Source organism: Bos indicus x Bos taurus, chromosome 26 (assembly GCF_003369695.1).
Source record: "Bos indicus x Bos taurus breed Angus x Brahman F1 hybrid chromosome 26, Bos_hybrid_MaternalHap_v2.0, whole genome shotgun sequence".
NCBI lineage: Eukaryota > Metazoa > Chordata > Mammalia > Artiodactyla > Bovidae > Bos > Bos indicus x Bos taurus.
In genome coordinates this window covers 9,196,414-9,219,869 of record NC_040101.1, presented here as the reverse complement: position 1 = coordinate 9,219,869, position 23,456 = coordinate 9,196,414, and the positions used below count along the sequence as shown (strand labels likewise).

At 41.1% G+C, this 23,456-nt stretch overlaps 2 protein-coding genes and 1 long non-coding RNA gene across 6 annotated transcripts in view; 2 read left to right on the top strand and 1 right to left on the bottom strand.

The window, feature by feature from the left end:
* Window positions 1-80: 80 nt before the first annotated feature.
* IKZF5 (IKAROS family zinc finger 5) lies at window positions 81-18,047 on the bottom strand. 3 transcript variants are annotated; one of them, XM_027528529.1, is made up of 5 exons: window positions 17,902-18,010; window positions 16,249-16,371; window positions 6,865-7,061; window positions 4,745-4,927; window positions 81-4,149 (listed from the first exon to the last, which is right to left on the bottom strand). In XM_027528529.1, the coding sequence occupies exons 3-5, from the start codon at window positions 6,995-6,997 to the stop codon at window positions 3,206-3,208; spliced, it is 1,260 nt and encodes a 419-aa protein (XP_027384330.1). In that variant the 5' UTR covers window positions 6,998-7,061; window positions 16,249-16,371; window positions 17,902-18,010; the 3' UTR covers window positions 81-3,205. The 3 variants fall into 3 exon arrangements, with proteins under 3 accessions (XP_027384330.1, XP_027384331.1, XP_027384329.1); XM_027528530.1 differs by having other exon boundaries at window positions 16,810-17,906; XM_027528528.1 differs by lacking the exon at window positions 16,249-16,371 and having other exon boundaries at window positions 17,902-18,047.
* A 2-nt stretch (window positions 18,048-18,049) lies between these two features.
* The window catches only part of ACADSB (acyl-CoA dehydrogenase short/branched chain), a 52,343-nt gene continuing 46,936 nt past the window's right edge, over window positions 18,050-23,456 (top strand). The window contains exon 1 of one of the 2 annotated variants that reach the window (XM_027528521.1): window positions 18,050-18,115. Coding sequence is in view for 1 of the 2 variants with exons in the window: in XM_027528522.1 (XP_027384323.1) it covers window positions 18,222-18,263 (42 nt within the window). In the remaining variant the exon portion in view is untranslated. Of the gene's footprint in view, window positions 18,264-23,456 lie in introns of both variants that reach the window. The other variant, XM_027528522.1, reaches the window with a different exon arrangement.
* On the top strand, window positions 18,274-21,941 carry LOC113884215. Its single transcript, XR_003508824.1, has 2 exons — window positions 18,274-18,879; window positions 21,764-21,941. It is a non-coding gene; the product is annotated as an uncharacterized LOC113884215 (long non-coding RNA).

Sequence of the window (23,456 nt, the reverse complement as noted above, 5' to 3'; positions counted from 1 at the left end):
AAAAAAAAAAAATTAACATTGACATACTGAAAAAATATTAACAAAACTGGATCCTAGTTTTCAAAAAAGAAAAATCGAGATCCATTAGAAAGTGTGATTTTTTTATTCATACATTACAAAAGCAAAGCTTCATTCACAATATGAACTACATACTAGATAGAGTTATTTCAGCATTAAACTGCTCTCTGGAATCCCTAAACAATATAGTGTGTTCTGCAACCATACTCAAGTTTTATATTTTACATACAAAATACGTTCTTTACATCAAAGTACATATTAATGAAACCAAGTTCAAGAAATCATATAACCTCTAAGACTACTTAATGAAAAGTCCTTAGCAGGGAATTTCTTAAAAATAATATTTCCATTTGATAAATATTTTTGTAGAACTTAAATGAGGTTTATCTCTGGACATTTTTTTAGGTAATATTCCCTTTGTCAAACAGTTCTGCAGATGAATAGCAAACACATTTCTAAAATGAGACAGCACTGGAAAATATCCAATTAAATTTTTTCAAAGTAAAAGTCTAGCCTTTACTTGAGTTTCAAGAAGTTGTAGCTACATACTATATTAATAAAAATCTGAAATAAAATTATTCCCTGTTAATCTCATCACAGTTTCTTAAAAAAATATTAGTGGAGATAAATTATCTACCAACTTTAAAAATCTAAACTTATGTTCACTGAACAAAAATAAATTTAGTTTCAAAACATTGCCTGTTATCAGCAAAGTATTATAAATAGTGCATGTTAAACTTTTATCAACTCATTTCTATAAAATATATGATTAAAAATAAAATGGGAGAAACATATTCAATACTTAATGGAAGATAATATCTTTCCAATACAGAATTCTCAAAAAATTTAAATAAAATCCTAAATATTTTTAAATATACAATACTAAAAAAGTTTCTAAGTTAGATTTGCTTCAAAAACATTAGTGCATTTAGAATTAACTGTAGCTTTCAAGCACTGATACCTTTGGAATACAACTATGCTCTTTAAGTCATAGGAATTTTAACATTATACATTCTAGTTTGTAATTATGAAAAAATTATCTTAACTAAAATGCTCTTTCAAAGCATCTTTAATTGTCAGGAAAAAAAACAAACAAACCATATTTGTCACTGTTTGGCCCAGAATATACAGTTAATAAACTGTTTTTAACATTAGTTCTTCCTTTTTGTTTAATGAAAACTTCCATTTTCTATTTTGTGGTATTGCTTTTATATGAAGAATAAAATAGAAGAAAAAAATAAATACAAAAGCGTCCAAATGACAGCACCCTGTTTCTGACAGTATATACATATGAGGGTCAAGTTACACATTTGCAAAAGGCTGCTCTAAAACTGATCCGAGGGGCAAGAACTCCAAGCAACAGAGCAGAAGAGACTGCAGACTGGAGATTCACAGGCCTCAGACTGACAAGGAGCGCTGTCTAGAGAAACTCCTCAGTGCTGCTCTTTCCACAGTGCAGTGGAGACCAGATTAAACCACAAGAACTCATTTTAATGGCTTTGTAGTATTTGGAAGAGAGAGCAAAATATCCATTAACTTGGCACTTGGGGGTTTTTGTGGACAGATACCACCAATATTTCCCTTTCACTTACTTTAAGAGTAGAAGTCCTTTTTAGTTAATGCTTAATAATTAAAATGTTTGCTTTAAGAAGCCAATTAGTAACACTTTCAAGAATTGAACCAAATTAAAAATAAAAATTTTGCAAAGTACACAGAAACCAACAGTTAGTAACAATATATTTTATTGTTTGACCAAGCTGTCCTCAGAGTAAGCTAGTTATTACACAATATAAAAACAACAGCCTCCTATTCAAAATTATTCTAGATTTATATAGCAAGTTTTATTTTTGTAAACAAATATGTTTAAATGCATTTTTATATCTATATCCTCTTCTACTAAGGCGACGATTCAGTTCACAGTTTTCATATAGTTTTCTTGCTGTACATGAAAGACTGGCAAAACTGCAAGTAAGTGTTATAACTTGAATTCACAGAAAATATCTTAAATAGCCAATTCTGAAGAGGAGAATAGAATGTTGTGGACATATGTTCTCATTTTTGTAAATGTTACTTCACCAACACATTTTCCCGTTTGTTTCTATATCTACCTTTTCTTGAAAATTATGGGCAATACATGGATAGAAGGCAGGAAAAGGAAACTTCAGATTTTTTTTTGTTTGGAAGGACCACATTTCCTAGGAATAAGATGGATGACTTCCACTGTACCTCTTTGGTCATCAAAGGAATGGAAGGAATAACAGATTCTCAGTTTGGTTGTAAAATTCATATGTAACATTAGAATGAAGATTTAAATGAAAAATTCAAATTAAAAGGAAAAAAGGCATCTTCATAGATAACCCTCTGATATTTCTAGCGTTCTGGAGTACTTACTGGTAGTTTTTAAAATAAATTACAATAAAAAGAATACAATGGAAAACTGCTGTTTAAACTAGAAGCTGAATAAGCAGGTATTTTAAATATTAAACTCCACTTTCAATTTACAGTTTTAAAGTTTCATTTATTTTCAGAAATTTTACTTCATATATTTATAACTTTAATTTTAAAAGAATTAAATGTTTTACATTTGCCCTTATGGAAAAAAGAAAGATTTACTACACTGATACTGCTTTACTATTACCAGTTGAAATTAAACAACTTAATTTAACAACTAAGCTACGTTAACTAATTTTTAATTAAGGGCAATTTCAAAGGCAATTCCTCTAAATATCATTGAAATAAGTTGGAATAGATTTTGAAAGAGAAAGTAATTTATTCTACCATTTTGAAATTATGGCAGAAATAACACCTAGCTGTAATTTAGATGTTGAAATACCAAGAGTATCCATCAGCCTTGACGTTTTTATGGACTGTAAATGTGAGAAATTTAAATAACCACTTGTAAGATTATGATTGTACTCAAATTCTCAAATGTCTAAATGAAAGGAAAAAAGTTAAGATACCAATGTGTCCAACTCTTCTAATACATAAATGACCCTGATGAGGCTTCTATGAAAAAAGAAAACGGACATTTTGTTTCCACTGTCAAACTTATACTCTGTATGTATAAAACTTTAAATTAGCAGACACCTTATTAGGGATGACACCACCCCACCCCTCCCCCACAAAAAACAACAGTAAACTGCAAAACACAAAAAGGCCAAGCGAGGAAAGCAGAGTGTGATTGTGTTCAGTGTTGGTTATGTTGCCCTCTTGCAAAATGACAGGCAAAATCATACTTGTTTTTACATTTGCACCCACATATGTTACACTGAAAAGGATTTTCATACCCATGACATCCCATGTGAATAGTGTAAAGGATATTATCGGCAAAGTACATGTCACAGTGCTGGCAGTGGTGGAGAAGCTGCGGGTCCTGGACTGGCAGGGTGGGAGCTGGAGTGCTCGGCTGGCTGTTTCCCATGCTTGGAGTACTTGTGTGGGCACTTGGCTCACTGCTCGGCCCTGCCACCGGACTGTAGTTCCTCTGGCCGTGTGGCGGCCGAGGCTCTGGGCTGGCGGGAGAGGAGCTCTGAGGAAGACTTGCTGACACGGCAGAAACCACTGCCTGGGCGGAGGGCTGCTGCATCATGAAGGGCTTCTCCTCGGCGCAGGGAACTACGTCAGGGGACGCGGGGTTTTGGTTTTCAGGTGGCAAACTGGACAGCTGTCCAGCTAGAGTTGAGAGCTGGTTTAAAGGGTTGTCGACCATGAGTTCTTGGGGGTCTCTTGGCAGGCCTCCAGTTGGTGTAGTTTTCGCCATACTTTCATAGGAGTCAGTCTGGATATTTGGGATTTCGTGGGTAAAATCATTAAGGTAGTCTGGCTTCTGAACCACCATGGAAGGTGGGCTTAAGTTGATGAGTGCTCTTCTGCTATAGTTCAGGTTGCTAGTTTTCTTCTGTAAAACCCCCCACATTTTCTTGCTGCTTAAGGAAGACCTAGTACCTTTAATTGGTACCATTTTATGCTTGCGCCTTCGATGATGGGACAGGTTGCTTCGGTCACTGCAGCGGAAGGAACACAATTCACATTTGTATGGTTTTTCTCCTGTATGGGAACGCATGTGGGCTTCCAGATGACGCTCATAGGCAGATGCAAATGGACACAAGTGACATCGATGAGGTTTCTCACCTGTTTAAAAGGAAAAATGGGAGAGAAACTGCAGGAGTAGCTCATTTATGAAAAGTTTCATATTTTGTCCATTCATTATTTAGAAACTCATCAAAAATAAAATGCTTTTCGGAAATACACACATGTACAAAAGATTATTAAAATCCGTTAAAGAAGCTGCATACAACAATCTTCATACTATACTGACTAGTGGAATATATTCCTTTCACAGAAGGGATGGCTAAGGCAACGTCTAAGGGTTAGCAGTGTTGCCTGCAATTTTACAGAAACCTCCTCCCTAGTCTGCAATGGCAATGCACTTAGACAGGATAAAGATAAATATATTTATCCTTCATTCTGCCTTCAGCATTAAGCTGGCCAACATGAGAAGCTGACAGATACTGAGTTTAGATCACAAAGGAAGATAGCTAAGGAAGGGAAAGCTTACAAGGGACCTTCCTTCCTTGTATGCTGTCATGCTATTGCTTTATAAAACTGGATTCACTTCTCCATTTACTCAAACCTTACATCAACCTTCATTTTCAAACAATCACAACTATTTATATGACAGATCAACCTGCCCTCCTTGGCCCCTCTCCAGCCCCTTCTCTGTTACCTGTGTGAATTCTAATGTGTTCAATGAGCCGGGCGGTGCCTTTGCTGGCATAGTTGCAATACCGACACTTGAGCTTTCCATCAAAGGTCCTTTCAAACCCGTCTACTAACATTCCTGAGTTTTCATCCAGGGAAACTTCAACAGATGGGTGATCAAGTCCATTTTGATCACCATCTGTTCCAGCTACAAACAAAGTATAGCAAAAGAAATTATTCATCTCAGCATCAACTCAATTTAGCAATTTAGTGTTGAGTGGTAGGAAATCTTTCATAAACTGACAGGTCACTTTGCATAAAAGTTAAATTCACAAAAATCACACAGTCTTTCTGAACTGACATTAATTCCATACAAAAGCAGCATCATATGAGGGGGGTCTCAAATCACTAACACATATCAGTGCTCAATGTGCTTTTGAGGAAGAGAACAGGGCATTACCTTTATCTGACAGGTAAGGAGAAAAGGGGAGTAAACAGTGATGGCAATTACATGTTTAAGATTCTAGCCGCTTCTACAAATACAATGGGCTGTCATGATCATCTTCACAAATCCTAGTCTATTTAATCTAGAGTAATTCATGTTGAGTTTTATAGTTCCACTCAGCTTACATCTATGTTCTAGACCCTGGGTTGCATTTAGGATCTTAAAATTCTAATTAAGCACATAAAGGGGAATATTGTACCTGATATCTCTGGATGTTATAACCTGTAAGAATTTCAGTTAACAGATGTTCTGCTGTTCAATTTTAATCAACTACTTTGTATAGGTAAACTGAAGGAGCAAGTGCTCAGGTCTGGAAAACCAGCAGATGGTGGGGACTACAACCCTGCTCTCTCGGATCTGAGTCCAGGAATTGTACACTAGAGCATTAAGAGGGAGTGTCTATTCCTCCAATTTCATGGGAAAAGCACTTCTACGCCATCTTCAGGAGGCAGCCATGGATGTATGGACAGTTTGAGCCCTCTGCTCTACGGCTTCCTCCAAACCTCACCAGGAGGAGAGAAGGGACTTTGCTGGTTGGTGCAAGTCCAAAATCCAATGGGTCCATTGCACAGGAGGGACAACAAGGCTCAGTGTCCCCCTTTCTCCCATTGCTTTTCTAAGGCAGTGACTTCCAAAATTTTACATGCATATGGAATCACTTGGGGAGTGTATTAAAATACACCTACTGATACAGTAGATCTGGGGTGGGACCTGATGGTTTGCATTTCTCACCAGCTCTCTGCTGTTGCTGGTCCCTGGATTACAAAGCCCTAGGCCATCTAGGTCAAAGGTTAGCATACTTTTCCCACAAGGGTCAGATAGCAAATACAGGCTTTGTGGGCCACGGGGTCTCTCACAGCTACTCGACTCTGCTGCTATAACTCAAAAACAGTTATAGAAAATAGGTCAGCAAGCATGGCTATGTTTCAGTAAAACTATGGATGCTGAAGTTTAAATTTCGTGTTAATTTTCATGTGTCATGACATTATTTTTCTTTTTCCCACCAACCATTTACAAATGTAGAAACCACTCTTAGCAACCACACCAGCAGTCCAGATGGGGCCCACAGGCTGCAGTTTGCTGCCTCCCGAGCGAGGGTCAGGAAGAGACCCCAGTCTTCGTGTGGGAGCAAACCCGCCGGTCTCTCTGTAGGGCAGACAGGACAGGTTCAAGTACTCACTGCTTTCTCTTGGCTAGTTTCACCTCCTAGGTGAGCACACATGGTGGGCCCTCTCTTCATTTTAAGAGAAGAAACAGAAACCTCTATTTTGTCTCAGGTCTAATACAAAGGCCTTGTGTAGTGAAGATGGACTCCCTTTGGGCTCCTTGTACCCACTGTTAGCTAATGGAACCTGGAGAATGGGAAGGAAATTTAGAAACCCCAACTTTTGCACAGGAGAGAACGCATCTCTGGACCCCAGGGTGAGCTCTGGGGTGGGGGCGGGGGCGGGAGGTGGGGGGGTCCTCTCCCTCAGCAAAACCTGACCCGTTTAAAGAAGGGGGAAAAAAACTGCCCATCTTCTGCCCAAAAGAGAATGATTCACATTAGCGAGCAACAGTGGCTTCATACTATGGATAACAACACACAAACATTACATGTATAAAAAATGAATTATTTAATGGTATTAAGAGGAATCTACCTCCCTGAAGAGCCTCTGCTTCTTTGTCCCCACTAACTGATCCAGAAATCATGTTGACATGATGGGTCTGCTGAGTTAGGTATTCCTGGAAATCTTTCACAAAGTCCAAAGGCTCCGGTTTCTTCTCACCCATCTTTGATTTTGATATATATATGTGTATATATATGAATATTTCTGGAGTTTACAGTTCGTTATACCTATAGGGGGAAAATAAAATAATTTTACACTATTTAGGGAGATGCAGTATGTATTAAAACAACAACACTGACGAAGATTATTATGGGCCAGGTACTACAAAGCAAGAGAACACAGTCCCTGCTTTTAAATACCTTATAATCTTCCTGGTGAACTAAAGAGGACATACAAAAAACAGTCAACAAGTCATATATTTAATATTTAAATAAACTGGGATACAAACTTAGTTTGAATGGATGGAAAGAAATTACAAAAAGAAAAACCCAGATGAAAGAAATCGGCATATCAGCAGGGATTATCATTGCAGGAGACAGTAGAGAAACCAAGTGGCTCAAACAGGGCTGGTGGAGAGAACTTCTGGACGATGCCCATGGTGCCGTCCGTACCACGGCACTGTACCAGTGCCTGCGCTGGCCGGTACAGGTGCCACTCGCCACATGCAGCTACTGAGTGCTCAAATGCGGCTCATACAAATGACTTGAGTTTTGTTTAATTTAAAAGTGAAATAGCTACATGTGGCTAGTGACTACCATATCACACAGCAAAGGGTCTTAAAACAACATTCTCACATGAATGAGAACTCTAGAAGTAGGTGATCTAGAACAGTGGTGGCAAACTTTCTGAAACGGGCCAGATAGGAAATATTTTAGCCTGTGACTGTCACTATAGCTAAAAGCAGCCACAGACAATACGTATAGGAATAAACGTGATCATGGTCTAAATTCAATTCAGTTCAGTTGCTCAGTCGTGTCCAACTCTTTGCGATCCCATGAACCACAGCACGTCAGGTCTCCCTGTCCATCACCAACTCCTGGAGTCCACACAAACCCATGTCCATTGAGTCAGTGATGCCATCCAACCATCTTATCCTGTCGTCCCCTTCTCCTCCTGCCCTCAATCTTTCATTCATCAGGGTCCAAGCAGGCACAGAGCCAGGTTTGGCCTACGGGCTGAAACTTTGTGACCCCTGCTCTAGAAATCCAAATCACCACCTCTACCACCACTCACCATCCTACTCATTCTGAGAAAAAGAAAAAAAAATTTTACAGAAAAGAAAAAAATACCTGATGCTGACGGAGAGAAACTCTCATGTCAGATTTTGCAATTATAAACTAAAAACTGGTCTTCACATAGGTGTTTGGCCCAAATTCACAAATCAAATAACCAAAAAGTTTTCTAGTAAAAACAAGCTGAGGAAGTCTAGCACGTAGGAGACAACAAGTTTTTCCTTCCAATAAAAACATATTTATGCACATGTTCTAAAATACGCCTTATGCTAAAAATTTCTTTCCCTAAACCCCAACTACTTAATGAGTAATTTACTATCTAAGAAAGTTATCTTTGATAGCCAGCAGTAGGCATCTAAAGCTAAAGGTCAGTCATGTCTCAGTATATATGCTTAATTTTTTCTCAAAGCATAGCACACACACAGAAAAGCACAGCAGTCCTAAGGGTAGAGGCTTGGTGAATTGTCACAAAATGAACACATCCATGAAATCAACACTAATGTCTAGAAACAGAAGGCTACCAGCATGCCAGGAGCCCCGCCGTGTACCACCAAGGGCTCTACATCCCTGACAGCTGAAACTGCTGGCCCAAAGGGTATGCATATGTTCCGCTTCAGATAATGCCAGATAGTTTTTCAAAGTGAGTATTCCGATCTGTACTCCCATCAGTGCAGAACAAGAGTCTTGTTGCCACACACCCTCACCAACGCCCAGGTATTTTTTTGCCTTTTTCATTTTAGCCATCTTGATGGGTGTATGGTGGTATCACACTGGTTTTAATTTGTATGACTTGATAATTAATTAAGCTGTGTACTTGTTAACTTCCCACTTATATAACCTCTATTTCATACCCAGTGAAGCATCTGTTCAAGTCTTTTGTTCATTTCTCTATCAGGTTGTCCATCTAATTAATATGTAAGAGTTCTTAACAATATTCTGGATATGAGTTCTTTATCGTGCTGTGCTTAGTCGCTCAGACGTGTCCGACCCTTTGCAACCCCATGGACTGTAGCCCACCAGGCTCCTCTGTCCATGGGATTCTCCAGGCAAGAATACTGGAGTAGGTTGCTATGCCCTCCTCCAGGGGATCTTCCCAATCCAGGAATCGAACCCATGTCTCCCGCATTGCAGGTGGATTCTTTACTAGCCACCAGGGAAGCCCTTTATTAGATATGTATATCTTGAGAACTTCTCACACTCTGTGGCTCGACTTTTCACTTTCTTAATGGTAACTTTTGATGAACAGAAGTTCTTAATATAGTCCAATTTACCCATCCTCCCCTACCTTTACATTTAGAGTTGCTGGTATCCTTGCCTATATTTTACATGAAGATGTTCTCCTGCATTTTCTTGTGAAATTTTTATTATGTTTTTACCTTTCATATTTTTATCTGGAATTGAGCTTTGTGTATTGTAAAGTTACAAGTCAAAATACACTTTTTCTCCCCATGGAGATATCCAACTATCCTAGCAACATGCATTTGATAGACCAGTCTTTCTCCACCAGCCTCTTTTCTCACCTTTCTAAACCAGATGATATATGAGATGCTATTTCTGGATTCTTCATTCTGTTCCATTGGCCTATTTTTGTCTGTCCTCACACTACCACCACATAGTCTCAGTAATAAAAATCTTAATATCTCAGTAATTTAAGTCCACCAGTTGTTTTTCTCCTTCAAGAATATTTGGACCACTCTGGGTTCTTTTCTTTATGGTCTGAGCCACCACCCTTTTCAGCCTAAGTGTTTCTGTGGCAAGAATTACAGTGTTGTGGAAATGAGGTAAAAGCACATTTTCCAATTAACAAAAGCGTGATCAACTTTAAAAAAAAATTTTTATTTTTTTGGCTGCTTTGGGTCTTAGTTGCAGCGTACAGGGTCTTTAGTTACAGCATGTGGGATCTAGCTCCCTGACAGGGATCAAAGCCTGGCCCCCTGCATTGGCAGCATAGAGTCTTAGAAACTGGACCAGCAAGGAGGTCCCAGAAAACTTGACCAACATTTTAAAAACAAAAACTTCTATTTTAATTAACTTTAACTAGAAATCTACTAGAAATAGACTAACTTGACAGTGTTGCTACTATTGATTGTGTTACACAACAATTAGTTTTCATTCCAATCCCAAAGAAAGGCAACGCCAAAGAATGCTCAAACTACGGCACAATTGCACTCATCTCACACGCTAGTAAAGTAATGCTTAAAATTCTCCAAGCCAGGCTTCAGCAATACGTGACCTGTGAACTTCCAGATATTCAAGCTGGTTTTAGAAAAGTAGAGGAACCAGAGATCAAATTGCCAACATCCGCTGGATCATGGAAAAAGCAAGAGAGTTCCAGAAAAACATCTATTTCTGCTTTATGGACTATGCCAAAGCCTTGACTGTGTGGATCACAATAAACTGTGGAAAATTCTGAAAGAGATGGGCATACCAGACCACCTGACCTGCCTCTTGAGAAACCTATATGCAGGTCAGGAAGCAACAGTTAGAACTGGACATGGAACAACAGACTGGTTCCAAATAGGAAAAGTAGTTCGTCAAGGCTGTATATTGTCACCCTGCTTACTTAACTTATATGCAGAGTACAACATGAGAAACGCTGGGCTGGAGGAAGCACAAGCTGGAATGAAGATTGTTGGGAGAAACAGCAATAATTTCAGATATGCAGATGACATCACCCTCATGGCAAAAAGTGAAGAACTAAAGAGCCTCTTGATGAAAGTGAAAGAGGAGAGTGAAAAAGTTGGCTTAAAGCTCAACATTCAGAAAACTAAGATCATGGCATCCAGTCTCATCATTTCATGGCAAATAGATGGGGAAACAGTGGAAACAGTGGCTGATTTTGTTTTTCTGGGCTCCAAAATCACTACAGATGGTGACTGCAGCCATGAAATTAAAAGACACTTACCCCTTGGAAGGAAAGTTATGACCAACCTAGACAGCATATTAAAAAGCAGAGACATTACTTTGTCAACAAAGGTCCATCTAGTCAAGGCTATGGTGTTTCCAGTGGTCATGTATGGATGTGAGAGTTGGACTACAAAGAAAGCTGAGCGTGGAAGAATTGATGCTTTTGAACTGTGGTGTTGGAGAAGACTCTTGAGAGTCCCTTGGACTGCAAGGAGGTCCAACCAGTCCATTCTGAAGGAGATCAGTCCTGGGATTTCTCTGGAGCGAATGATGCTGAAGCTGAAACTCCAGTACTTTGGCCACCTCATGCAAAGAGTTGACTCATTGGAAAGGACTCTGATGCTGGGAGGGATTGGGGGCAAGAGAAGGGGACGACAGAGGATGTAGATGGCTTGACGGCATCACTGACTCGATGGACGTGAGTCTGAGTGAACTCTGGGGGTTGGTGATGGACAGGGAGGCCTGGTATGCTGCAATTCATGGGGTCGCAAAGAGTCAGGCACGATTGAGACTGAGCGACTGAACTGAACTGAATTGAATTGAGGAACCAATAAGAACACGGGGGCTGGTTTGGTTTCCCTTGTTCACTGGCCCCAGATCGATACATTTTATTTTTGTCTTTCCTGCCTTCCTCTCTCCTAACATTTAATTTGTTCTTTATTCCAGACACATTCAGCCAAGTAAGAACCTGCAGGTAATTCTCACTTTTCTTAAGGCAACATGTTTGAATAGTTTCTTTGCTCCTTTTTTAGAAGATGCCTAGGGGGTCATTATTATTACTGTCTCTTTTCACCATTTTCTACAAAGTTGAGGCTACTGAAAGTCTGTCCTCTGGATGAACAGAATATTATTGTGGTATTAGAATCAGACACGACTGAAGTGACTTAGCAGCAGCAGCAGCAGGTTAAAGCTACTACCTTAAAGGCTCTGAACAGGGTCTTCTCTAGCCTTAGTTTCCTATTTTGTAAAATGAGATAACAGTACCAATTTGTAGTACTGTTTTAAGTTTTACACATAAGTGTAAGTATCTTGCAAGATGTGTAGTTTATGGTATGTTTTCAGACAACAGCAGCTATTTCTGCAGCCAAAAATGGTTATACCTTAGATTAAGAAATTCCCCACTGTCCAAAATTGCAAGTGTCTTATGTTACCATTTTATATATCTCATCTGTGGTTACAATGAAACAAACATGGTCCACTTTTCTCCATTATTCATATATTCCAATTTGCAATTTCCCAAATCAATTTACAATTTCCCAAACTCATCTCTTCTCATTTTCCTCCTTTAGGCCACCTCTTTAACTCACTCACTTTAATCTGGCTCAGCTTTCTCAGTCTTAAGGATTACTGCTGGCTTCTGAACAGTTTGCTTCAGTTGTTTTCCCATCCTGTCTGGTAGGCCGAACTGCTTTTCTATGCTTCCTAATCACTGTATTAATATTTATGACTTTACTTGATTCTGCCAATTATTTGTCCTTTAAAATCTGCCCTTTGCTTAGGAAAAAAGAAAAAGTTGGCCAGTCAGGTACAATGAAAAAGATCATCAAGAATAAAATTAAAAAATATAATAATAATAATAATAATGATCTGTAATAGGGACTTCCCTGGCGGTCCAGTGGTTAAAACTCCACACTTCCACAGCAGGGGGCATGGGTTAGATCCCTGATTAGGCAACTAAGATCCTCCAGGCTGCACAGTGTAGCCAAAAAAATAAAAATAATCTATAAGAAGATGGACAGGGAAGCCTGGTGTGCTGCAGTCCATGGGGTAGCAAAGAACTGTACATCACCGAGCGACTGAAATGGTAAGATTATATCTCAATAAACCTGAAAAACACACCTCAAAATATACAGGGATGGGGAGAAACATAAAAATATACATAAAAAGGTAAGAAATAATAGCAGATAAAGATGCAGAATAAATTCCAAAATGATAGAGAAAAATAAAGAGAAATGCTTTTTAAAGAAATGATCAAGAAATTTCCAGAATTAAAGATTTCTTTCATTTCAATCTGAAAGGGAGCAGAGTGCAAAATAGAACATGTAATAAAATAACACTTAGACACATTATTGTGAAATTTTAAAACCTCAAAGACAAAGGGAGTAATAGGAAATTTCTAGTGAGAAAAGACTGCCAACCCACATAGAAAAACAGAGTAGCAGCACTGGGTACAAAGAAACAACAAACTTCCTCAAGCTGCTAAAGGCTAACTTCCGAAAATCTACATCACAACTAAGGGAGAAAATTTAGATGCATTCCCTCTAGAATCAAGAACGCAAGAATGCCTGCTATTACTACTGCCAGTCAACACAGGTAAAGGCTCCCCACCCAAAAAAAATAGAAAAGAATAAGATCTGGGAAATTGTTTTTTTTAAATATAAAAGCTGTTAAGGCCCTACAGATTGTGTTCTAATTATAAAGGCTGTGGTTTAGAAAGAAATCCTCCTGTTTCATTTCAACTTAGCATCACTTTTTGCCGATCACTTCATATAAAAACTGATGTTTCCACTGGAAAGTATCTGAATATACTTCTTAAACAAGCAAGATAAATTTTACCAAATCCTGATTAGAAAGCATAACACTGCTAAACTACACACGACAAGGCAGGGGGGAAAATGCACAAGACTGCAGGGAAAAAATGCAGGACATTTTTATACATGTGTCTCAAGTTTTAAGAACACAAATGAGCCTAATCACAGAGGATGGCTGGCATATTCTGACAGTCCTGGCTATTATCACATTGTCACATTACAAATTTCACTCTGTTCCCCGCCATAAATTTGATTTTCAATCAAAATGCACGATGGACTTAAAAAAACAACCACAAAGGATGCCAATGAAAAAAGGGAAGACATTGGTCAAGAAGCAACAGTAAGAACTGGACATGGAACAACAGACTGGTTCCAAATCAGGAAAGAAGTACGTTAAGGCTGTATATTGTCACCCTGCTTATTCAACTTATATGCAGAGTACATCATGAGAAACACTGTACTGGATGAAGCGCAAGCTGGAATCAAGATTGCTGGGAGAAATATCAATAACCTCAGATATGCAGATGACACCACCCTTATGGCAGAAAGCAAAGAACTAAAGAGCCTCTTGATGAAAGTGAAAGAGGAGAGTGAAAAAGTTGGCTTTATTAAAGCTCAACATTCAGAAAACAAAGATCATGACATCTGGTCCCATTACTTCATGGCAAACAGATGGGGAAACAATGGAAACAGTCAGAGACTTTATTTTTGGGGGCTCCAAAATCACTGCGCATGGTGACTGCAGCCATGAAATTAAAAGACGCTTGCTCCGTGGAAGAAAAGTTATGACCAACCTAGACAGTATATTAAAAAGCAGAGACGTTACTTTACTAACAAAGGTCTGTCTAGTCAAAGCTATGGTTTTTCCAGTAGTCACGTATGGATGTGAGAGTTGGACTATAAAGAAAGCTGAGCGCCGAAGAATTGATGCTTTTGAACTGTGGTGTTGGAGAAGACTCTTGAGAGTCCCTTGGACTGCAAGGAGATCCAACCAGTCCATCCTAAAGGAAATCAGTCTTGAATATTCACTGGAAGGACTGATGCTGAAGCTGAAAAACTCCAATACTTTGGCCACCTGATATGAGGAACTGACTCATTTGAGAAGTCCCTGATGCTGAGAAAAGACTGAAGGCAGGAGGAGAAGGGGACGACAGAGGATGAGATGGTTTGGATGGCATCACCAACTCAATGGACATGAGTTTGAGTAAACTCCAGGAGCTGGTAATGGACGAGGAGGCCTGGTGTGCTGCAGTCCATGGGGTTGCAAAGAGTTGGACTTGACTAAGCGACTGAACTGAACACTGTAAACTTGAGAGAAACTCTATTCTTAAGAATTTTAAATATATCGATATGGTTTATAACCACAGATATCCTGCAATGATTTAAAAACTGTCATTCCATCCCTAAGCATTTTTGTGCCCACTCGACCTACATCACCTCCTCTCACGCAGACCTGCAAGACCCCTCCCCCACGGCAGACTTGCAAGCCCTTGCGGGGTCTAGTCTATAAAACAAGCAAGTATATATGATATGCCTAAATACGAATAGAGTCTACAGTTCAAGTCAGCAGTTCTAATCACAATAATTAGAAAAAGAACAATAATTCTGAAACCACAGAAGACTTCCTGATATCGAGGGAAAAAAATTTAAGGGTTTTTGTATCCAAACCATCTTCCTATCTTTAATAAAGTACTCGTCAGTCTCAGGACCGAATGTTTAATTTAAGAACTCCATAAATTAACTGGTATTTAGAGATGCAGCTAAGACAGTGTTTAAAACTTTTGCAAATGTTAACATAAAAATCTACTTTCAGAATCAGCAAACTATAATGTCCTCATTACCATACTTCATGATTATTATTTCCTATTATACAGCAAAATTCTGAGTCCTCCCTGTGATCCCTCTGATTAAAGTTAAGCTGGCATGGTATTCCACAGGTTCTAGATACATGTCTATATAGAAATTGGCTAGAATGCACCTAAATTATTTTTATGCCAACAGCTCTCCCCAACTACCCATTCAAAACTCACAATAAGGTTCTTACAAAACAACCAGAAATTACCCATGCTAGTGAAAGACAGAAGCATCTAAGAAATAAGTTTTGATATCCCAAAAGAACACAAAAACCTCTTTAAGCAAGTAACTTAAACTTTTCTCTGACCTTCTCTGGGTCCTGATATTCAAGTCCTCTGATCTCCTTCAGTCTCAAACTAAGAAAGGGAAGTTGCTCATCAAGACACCCACAAGCCCTCTTACTAGGAGCTAACGGAGGCATCATGATGCAAATTAGAAGACAATCATAAGAAAGAGAGGTAATATGAGAAGGAGAAGGGGCTCTTTAACCTACCTTCCTCCCAAACTCTATTTTTTAATAAGCTACAGGAGGTTTTGAGAACATGATTAGGCAGCAGTAGGATCTATTTTATTTAATCTACATAAAGTAGTTGAATAACTTCCTTTTACAATAACTTAATTTGGGGTTTAGACAGCCTATATACATACAGTGACTGCAGTTCAATGAATGTATATATACTTTTATACTGATTGCTACAGAATACGTATCAAATGCTTCCTTTGTACAGAGAACATGGAACTTCAGAAATAATTGGAACACATTTCCTCTGGTTACATAACTGTCAAAAAAGCAAGTTCTTCAAAGGGAAAAGGGACATTATGAGGCTTTGAGAAATTATAAAACATAAATAAAAACACGTTGGAAGAAACAAAGATGTATGCAATCTAACCTTTTCACCCCAAATCAGTTCCTCCTTTTTCTTGCCACTCCAACATTGATGAAATGTAGAGTAATCGAAATTTACTCTGGAGACACACCAAGGGACTCCCAAAGGCCATGGAGGGAATTTCAACTAAAATTGAAAAGCCATACAGAGTTCCACAAAGAAAAATATACCACAAATCAAAACCTTTGTGACAAAAAATTAGCATACACAGGTTTAATAAGCTAATAAAATAACGTGCCAATTTTACTAGTACCAGAAAACTAAGCTAAAAGGTAAAGACCAAAGCAGCAGCTTAATTTCAGCAAAAGCTCCAACTAATCAACAAAGAGCTTCAACATGCATCAGTGTGACTATCGTTTTTTTTCCCCGCTGGTGGATTTCTTAAGATTTCATTTTTGGCAAAAATTTTGTCTAAATTAAATAATTTATTTCATTTGTTCATAGTACACTTCTAAAAGGCTCAGGCTTAGTACGGCCAAACAGCTGTAACTGCATGAAAACAAGGTACTAGCCTAGCCCCACAGGGAAACATTTGCGGGAAAAGGTTTAAAAAAACAAACCCACCAGGCACGCCTAATAACGGCGTATCTGATCCCCATCTTTATTAGCCTCTATCGCAACTCAAAACACTTCGGGTTTCCTTGGGAAACTCTTGGGATCCCTGGAGGTAAAAAAAACACCAAACACCTCAATTCTCTGTAACGAACTCCCAAGATTATATTGACATACATAGTCGTGTTAAATGCACAACATAAATCAAAACTAAAGGGAATCTGTAAAACTGTTAGCTCAGATGTTTAAATAGTCATTCTAAAGAAGTCGTGTGTCTTCCAAACTGAAGTTCTTCAGAGCTCACAACTTAAACAGCCTGTACTTCTTTTCCCACTAGTCGATCCTCTTCGGACCTAAACAGCACACTGAGGGGACACTAACTGGGCCGCACGGTTAGGGGCAGCCGGAACCGGTTTAACTTCACTTTAGATTCAGTTACCGAGCACTTAGGAGGTGGATGGCTTGGCTACTCGCACTTCAGCCAGTTACGTTAAGATTTAAATCCTGCACGAACCTCAACAGTTCTTTGTTGCAAAATCCTCCCTACATCTCACATCTCCCCCCAAGTAGAGGGAGTGCTCAAGTAGTAGAAAAGGATCAAGACAGGACTGTCTGATAAAAGACGGGAGGTTTTAAAAGTCCTCCCAACCTGCAGCCCGCAACTGGCGTCGGGGTGGCATCCTCACCAGGATTCGGAACGCCTAGGAGACCCGCGCCTCAGCGGAGCCCCCAGGCCCAGGGACCTAGAGATGACGCGGACCTCGGGGCGCGCCCCCGCCCCCGCGACCACCTGTCAGAGCGAGAGAGGCTACTCCCTACGCAGGAGCCTCCAAGCCCCCAACTGACGGCGACCCCACCGCAGGCACCGCTCCCTCGGGGCTCCGGAGGCCCAGACACCGCACCCTCCGCGCTCCTGTCAGGAAGGTCCCGGGTCGCGACCCCAACGACCGACCGACCAACCACGCCCGCCCCTCCGCTGGGGCTGAGTTCCGGGCGGAGTCAGCCGGCCCGTCGCGAACACCCGGCTCTTTCCCCCCGCCGCTCCTCCATAACCGCTCTGCTCAGCCCTGTCACCGCCGTCCGAGCCGACGACCAGCTACTTACCGCCTGACAGTCGCACCGAGGAACCCCCACCGCCTCGTTCAACGCCGCTGCCGTCGCCGTCGCCCCCGCCGTCTTCGTCACCGCCGCCGCCATGTTTGTTGTGTCTCCGGTTCCCTTCCCGCCCCACTGCCGTGCCCAACTCTCGCGTGAGCAGAACGAAAAAGCGAAGAGAGGCTATTGTCCCTCTCGGCGTACCGTCGGGACACGGGGCCGGGTGAGTGGGCGAGGCTGTGGCTCTACCTGCCTTCAGGTGTTGGCGTGCGGCCCAAGGGCCCCACGCACGTCTTCGCGGTATCGATAGCATCTGTTTTCTAGCACTGATGGAGCGAGCTACTGTTCGGCTGCTGCGCGGCGGCGCGCTGGTGAGTGCGTTCGAGGCCGGCTTCTTGGGGAGGTCCCAGATGACCTTGGCAGCGGCAGAGGGGTCTTTTCCAATAGGACTGGGGTGGTGTATGCCCCGTCCCTGTCCTGTACCAGCTGTTCCCTCCCTCCGCCAGGTCTGTCCCAAGACCCGTTACCGCGGGCGGGCCACGACCCCGACCTGTTTCCAGGCCTCTGGTCCAACAGACCTCAGTTTCAGTAAGGAAGGCTGGGAGTAGCAGCTGGGGAGAAGTAGGCGAGGGGCTGGTCTACAAGCTTCTTTGGAGGAGCAGTCAACCTTGCGTGGGGTCGGAGAGACAACAGCTGCAAGGAAGCTTTTGCAGGTCATTGGGTCCTGAGAATCTTTGGAGGCATTTTGCAGAGATGTCACTTATCTGATGCCGGCTTTTCCCAATACATTTTCACCGCCTACCCTTCCCCCCTAAAAAGATTGTTGAAGTGTGAGCAGCCTCATTCTGCGCAGTGTTCACGCCGGTCCTCTGTAACGCGGCCCTGCTCCAGAGTTAGAAAGGGACCTCGGAGTTGGTGGGCCTCACCGGCCAGAAGGAGAATTTCCTCTGCCCTTTAACCCTGCTGGGACGCGAGCATCTTGCACGGGTAGGCTCACCGTGGCATCGTGACACAGGGGAACCTTTTCCTATCCCTCTCCCTAGAAAGGGAACTGAAACCTACCTCTCAGGAGTTGTACCGAACTCCGCTTTCCAGACCTCCAAAAACTGTAGACTCTTGCGTCGGGTTCTCATCACATTGAACCTTCAGCCCTTAAGATGCGCTTTCCAGAACTATCCCAATGCACTCCCGTTTGTTGGTGCACTTTATGGGAACTTTCCCACCGCTGGCTGTTTGCTTTTTATACTTATTTGCTTTTGTCTTTAGTGAGTTATAGACCCTCTGCTGTTTCAGTCTGATACCCAGAGGCAAGGCCTTTTGTTTCATTAGAGATAATTAATGTTTGGCTCTGTTACAGGCTTGGGGTATTAAGGAAATTAGTAAAATCACATTAGTGTGTTGTCACAAAGAACTATGTTTTTATGGTTATTGTTTAATACCATTTTATAACCACTGTGTAATACTTTAGCAAAGAAAGGTCACTGTAATTCACAATTTGAGCCTCTTTCATGTTCTAGAGCCAACATTTATTGATCACATACTATGTGGCAGCCATGTGCTTGGTGCTTTACCTGTATCATTTAATTCTCACAACCATTCTAAAAATTAGTTTATAATCTTTCAGAAGCAGAGGCTCACACTAAAAAAGGTTAAGTGACTTGACTTGCTAAAGTCTGTTAACTAGAAAATGGTAGAGCTGGTGTTCTAACTGGTCTGTGTCTTGCCACTCACACTGTTCACTGAACCCAGGGTAGATAAGGCAAGACCAGGGAAGCTGGAAGAAGACTGAAGGAGCTGCGGGGACTGCAGACATGTTTATTCTCTGATCAGTGGCAGCAGCAGCAAGGAGTCTTCAAAGACTACTTACTGATGTACTAAGACAGACAAAGTGGCCCATGGCCAAGGGGGCGGACAGGCCCAGTGCTACCAAGGTCAGAATATCATTGTTTACAGAACATAAGGTGTGAGACCATGAGAGTGGGACAGGAGAGCCTGACCAACTCCATGTTGTCAGTTAATTTCTCCACAGTCTGTTTCTAAACTTAACCTTCCTGCACCAATGCCTCCTCTTCCTCAGATATCAAAAGCCTATTGTTTGGATTTGTTATTGTGGCCTTTGGAGCTCTTTGGGCTTCCCTTGTGGCTCAGCTGATAAAGAATCTGCCTGCAATGCAGGAGTCCTGGGTTCGATTCCTGGCTTGGGAAGATAACCTGGAGAAGAGATAGGCTACCCACTCCAGTATTCTGGCCTGGAGGATGCCATGGCCTGTATAGTCCATGGAGTCGCAAAGAGTCACGACTTTCACTTTCACTTGTAGCTCTGTTACACAAGTTAGCAAAAGCTGATGGACAGGATGTTGCCTGTAGCAGAGTGGGTTAGAACGTGGGTTCCGTAGACTGATAGCTCAGGTCATGGGCAGCTTATTTAACCACTTTGGGTCTCAGTTTCTTGACCTGTAAAATGGGGAGAATAACAGTACTTATACAGTGGGATCATTGTGAAGATTAAATTAATTCATATGTAGGTGTGAGTGAAGCACTTGGAACAGTGCCCAGCATAGAGTCGGCTCTCTTTAAGTGTTAGCTTATTATTGCCTTGCATGAATTATTGCCAGTGCTAAAATAAATAGTTCAGAGAGATGTGCTTACAGGAGGTGGGGGTTGACATGAGCACCAAAAAAAGGGATATCTTAGGTTTAAGTAAAGCTCAGAGGGGTGAAGCTTCCAGACCAAGGAGATGTATTAACAAAGGTGTGGAGGTTGGAATGAGGAGTAATTGTGCCAGGATAGCTGATGTGGTGCTTGCAGAAGGATGGAACGAATTCAGCTGGCAAGACTCTACATGTTCAGAGGTTATGTCTGTCTGTACTTGCTCCTATAGCAGTGAATATAGCCCAAACAGCATTGCCCACAGTCACAGACAACAGCCTTTCTTGTTTACACAGCATTTATAATGCTATTACTCATCAGTACAAAAAGGACGGTATTTCTTTGCAATTTGTTTACCACCCTCGTTTCTCTCTGGTGCCCCGAAGGCTAACCATAAAGATCCTCTCTGGCAGCCATAAGATTCTTTCTCCTTTCGCTTACAATCCTTGAGTACTAACCCTGTCTTAGACTCCCGTTGAGATGGAGAAATTACACATTTTCTAAATGGAGTGGCTTAGTGATGGGCAAAGATTGGGATGTTTGGAGGAAAAGTGATTTAGGGGGAACAGAGGGAAAATAATGCTCTGCTAGACTTTCAATTTTAAAAAATGTCAGTGAAACGTATCTGTGGAGAGTTTGGGAAGCTGGGCAGGATGAGGATCTGGAAATCAGAAAAATAAGAACTAAAGAAGTAGGTATTGGCCGAAGTCACAGATGAGCATGGGACATCTGAGGGCCTGAAGCTCCAGAGAGCACAAGTCTGTGCCTCTTGGGGTACATTACAATCCATTCTGGGTGAATGTTGCAGAAAGGCAAAGCAAAAGAAGATTAAATGTAGGATATCCGAGGAGGCTTTGTGGCAAATGTACTTTATTCAGAACTGGAACAAAAGAAGGAGAGGGCTATTTCAAGTCCTTTCGTAAGAGCAGAAGTACAAGCAGAGATTGTGCCACGTAAAACAACCTAAGGAAAGCAAAGGCAAATGTTTTTTGAGAAGTTCCAAATACAGCCCCCTAACCCAGGGTAAATTTATGATGCTGGATTGAAAATTTATGATGCTGGATTAAAAACCTTGGTTCACTGAACCATGAATAACTGCTTGAGGCACTAGCGCTGTCGTCATGCTTTGGCAGCCACCTGGCCCCTGCTGGCATTGGACTGTGCCACGCCTGTTCTGCAACTTAGCTGTGCTAACTCCGTTCTTTGTTTTATCTGCTACCAGCCTGGTTTCCCTGAAGAGGAGGAAGGGTCAAAGAAACTCCCAGCTCCCAGAAGGTATTGGAGCCAAGTTAATTGCACAATTGAAAAACCAGATTCGTTAATAATTCCTTCTTTTAAGATTCCTTTGGAAATAAAGGGAAGTTAATCTCTGCTTTCATTTGTTTTTCCTTATTTATTTATTTATTTGTTTTTAAATATAAGTTTATTTATTTTAATTGGAGGCTAATTACTTTACAATATTGTATTGATTTTGCCATACATCAACTTGAATCCGCCATGGGTGTACACATGTTCCCCATCCTGAACCCCCCTCCCTCCCCATACCATGCCTCAGGGTCATCCCAGTGCACCAGCCCCAAGCATCCAGTATCATGCATCGAACCTGGACTGGCGATTCATTTCATATATGATATTATACATGTTTCAATGCCATTCTCCCAAATCATCCCACCCTCTCCCTCTCCCACAGAGTCCAAAAGACTGTTCAATACATCTGTGTCTCTTTTGCTGTCTCACATACAGGGTTATCGTTACCATCTTTCTAAATTCCATATATATACGTTAGTATACTGTACTGGTGTTTTTCTTTCTGGCTTACTTCACTCTGTATAATAGGCTCCAGTTTCATCCACCTCATTAGAACTGATTCAAATGTATTCTTTTTAATGGCTGAGTAATACTCCATTGTGTATATGTACCACAGCTTTCTTATCCATTCATCTGCTGACGGACATCTAGGTTGCTTCCATGTCCTGGCTATTATAAACAGTGCTGCAGTGAACGTTGGGGTACACGTGTCTGTCCTGCTGCTGGGCATACACACGGAGGAAACCAGAATTGAAAGAGACACTTTCATTTTTGTGCACTGGTGGTTTGGGAAGGAGAACGTGCTGACTTGCAAAGGTTACACAGAAGGCAAACAGGTCTCCTTTATGCTGGCTCCTGGCATTGTACTCTGTCTTGGTTGATTTAGCCCACTCTTGAGGCAGTCTGCTGTTCTTCTAGAAGGTGGTGGCATTGTTAGGAACTACTAGTGACTGGAATGAAGAGCTAGAGAGTAATGGAAGGGAGAGATTACATGTTCAGTAGTTTTGGGGAACACCTTAGAAGAGAAGCTACTGTTTGGAGAGAAAGCATGCAGGGATTCAAGAGATTCTGTTGCTAAAGTTTTGGCTCGAGCATATTAAAACAGAAAAAGGACCAGCTTTAAAACCTACAATGAGGTATGCAGTACTTATGTCAGATCTTAAATGGCTATCCTATGTTTAGTCAGAATTGACTAGGAGCTGTATCTTCCAAATCTAAATTCTGTGTTAATTGACCTATCAATCTATAGAACTGTTTATATGCCATATTACGCCTTTATCCTCTCATGGAGCATAAAAACCTCAGAAAATTACAGTTCTCATCTTGATTAGGTTAATTAACCTAAAGCAGTAACAAGAAATGAACATAATTAAGTGCATGCATGCATGCTAAGTCGCTTCTGTCATGTCTGACTGTGTGACCCCATTAACTGTTATAGCTCGCCAGGCTCCTCTGTCCATGGGGTGATTCAGGCAAGAATACTGGAGTGGATTACTGTGCCCTCCTCCAGGGATCTTCCTGACCCAGGGATCGAAGTTTCATCTCCTACATTGCAAGTGGATTCTTCACCCCTGAGCCACCTGAGAAGCCCATAATTAAGCAAACTG

Excerpts from the sequence above, each read along its gene's own strand:
- IKZF5 (XM_027528528.1), bottom strand. The coding sequence starts at position 6,997 with ATGGGTGAGAAGAAACCGGAGCCTTTGGACTTTGTGAAAGATTTCCAG. Across the intron at positions 4,928-6,864 it reads AGCAGAGGCTCTTCAGGGAG|CTGGAACAGATGGTGATCAA; the intron begins GTAGATTCCTCT and ends CTTTGTTTGTAG. Across the intron at positions 4,150-4,744 it reads ACACATTAGAATTCACACAG|GTGAGAAACCTCATCGATGT; the intron begins GTAACAGAGAAG and ends CCTTTTAAACAG.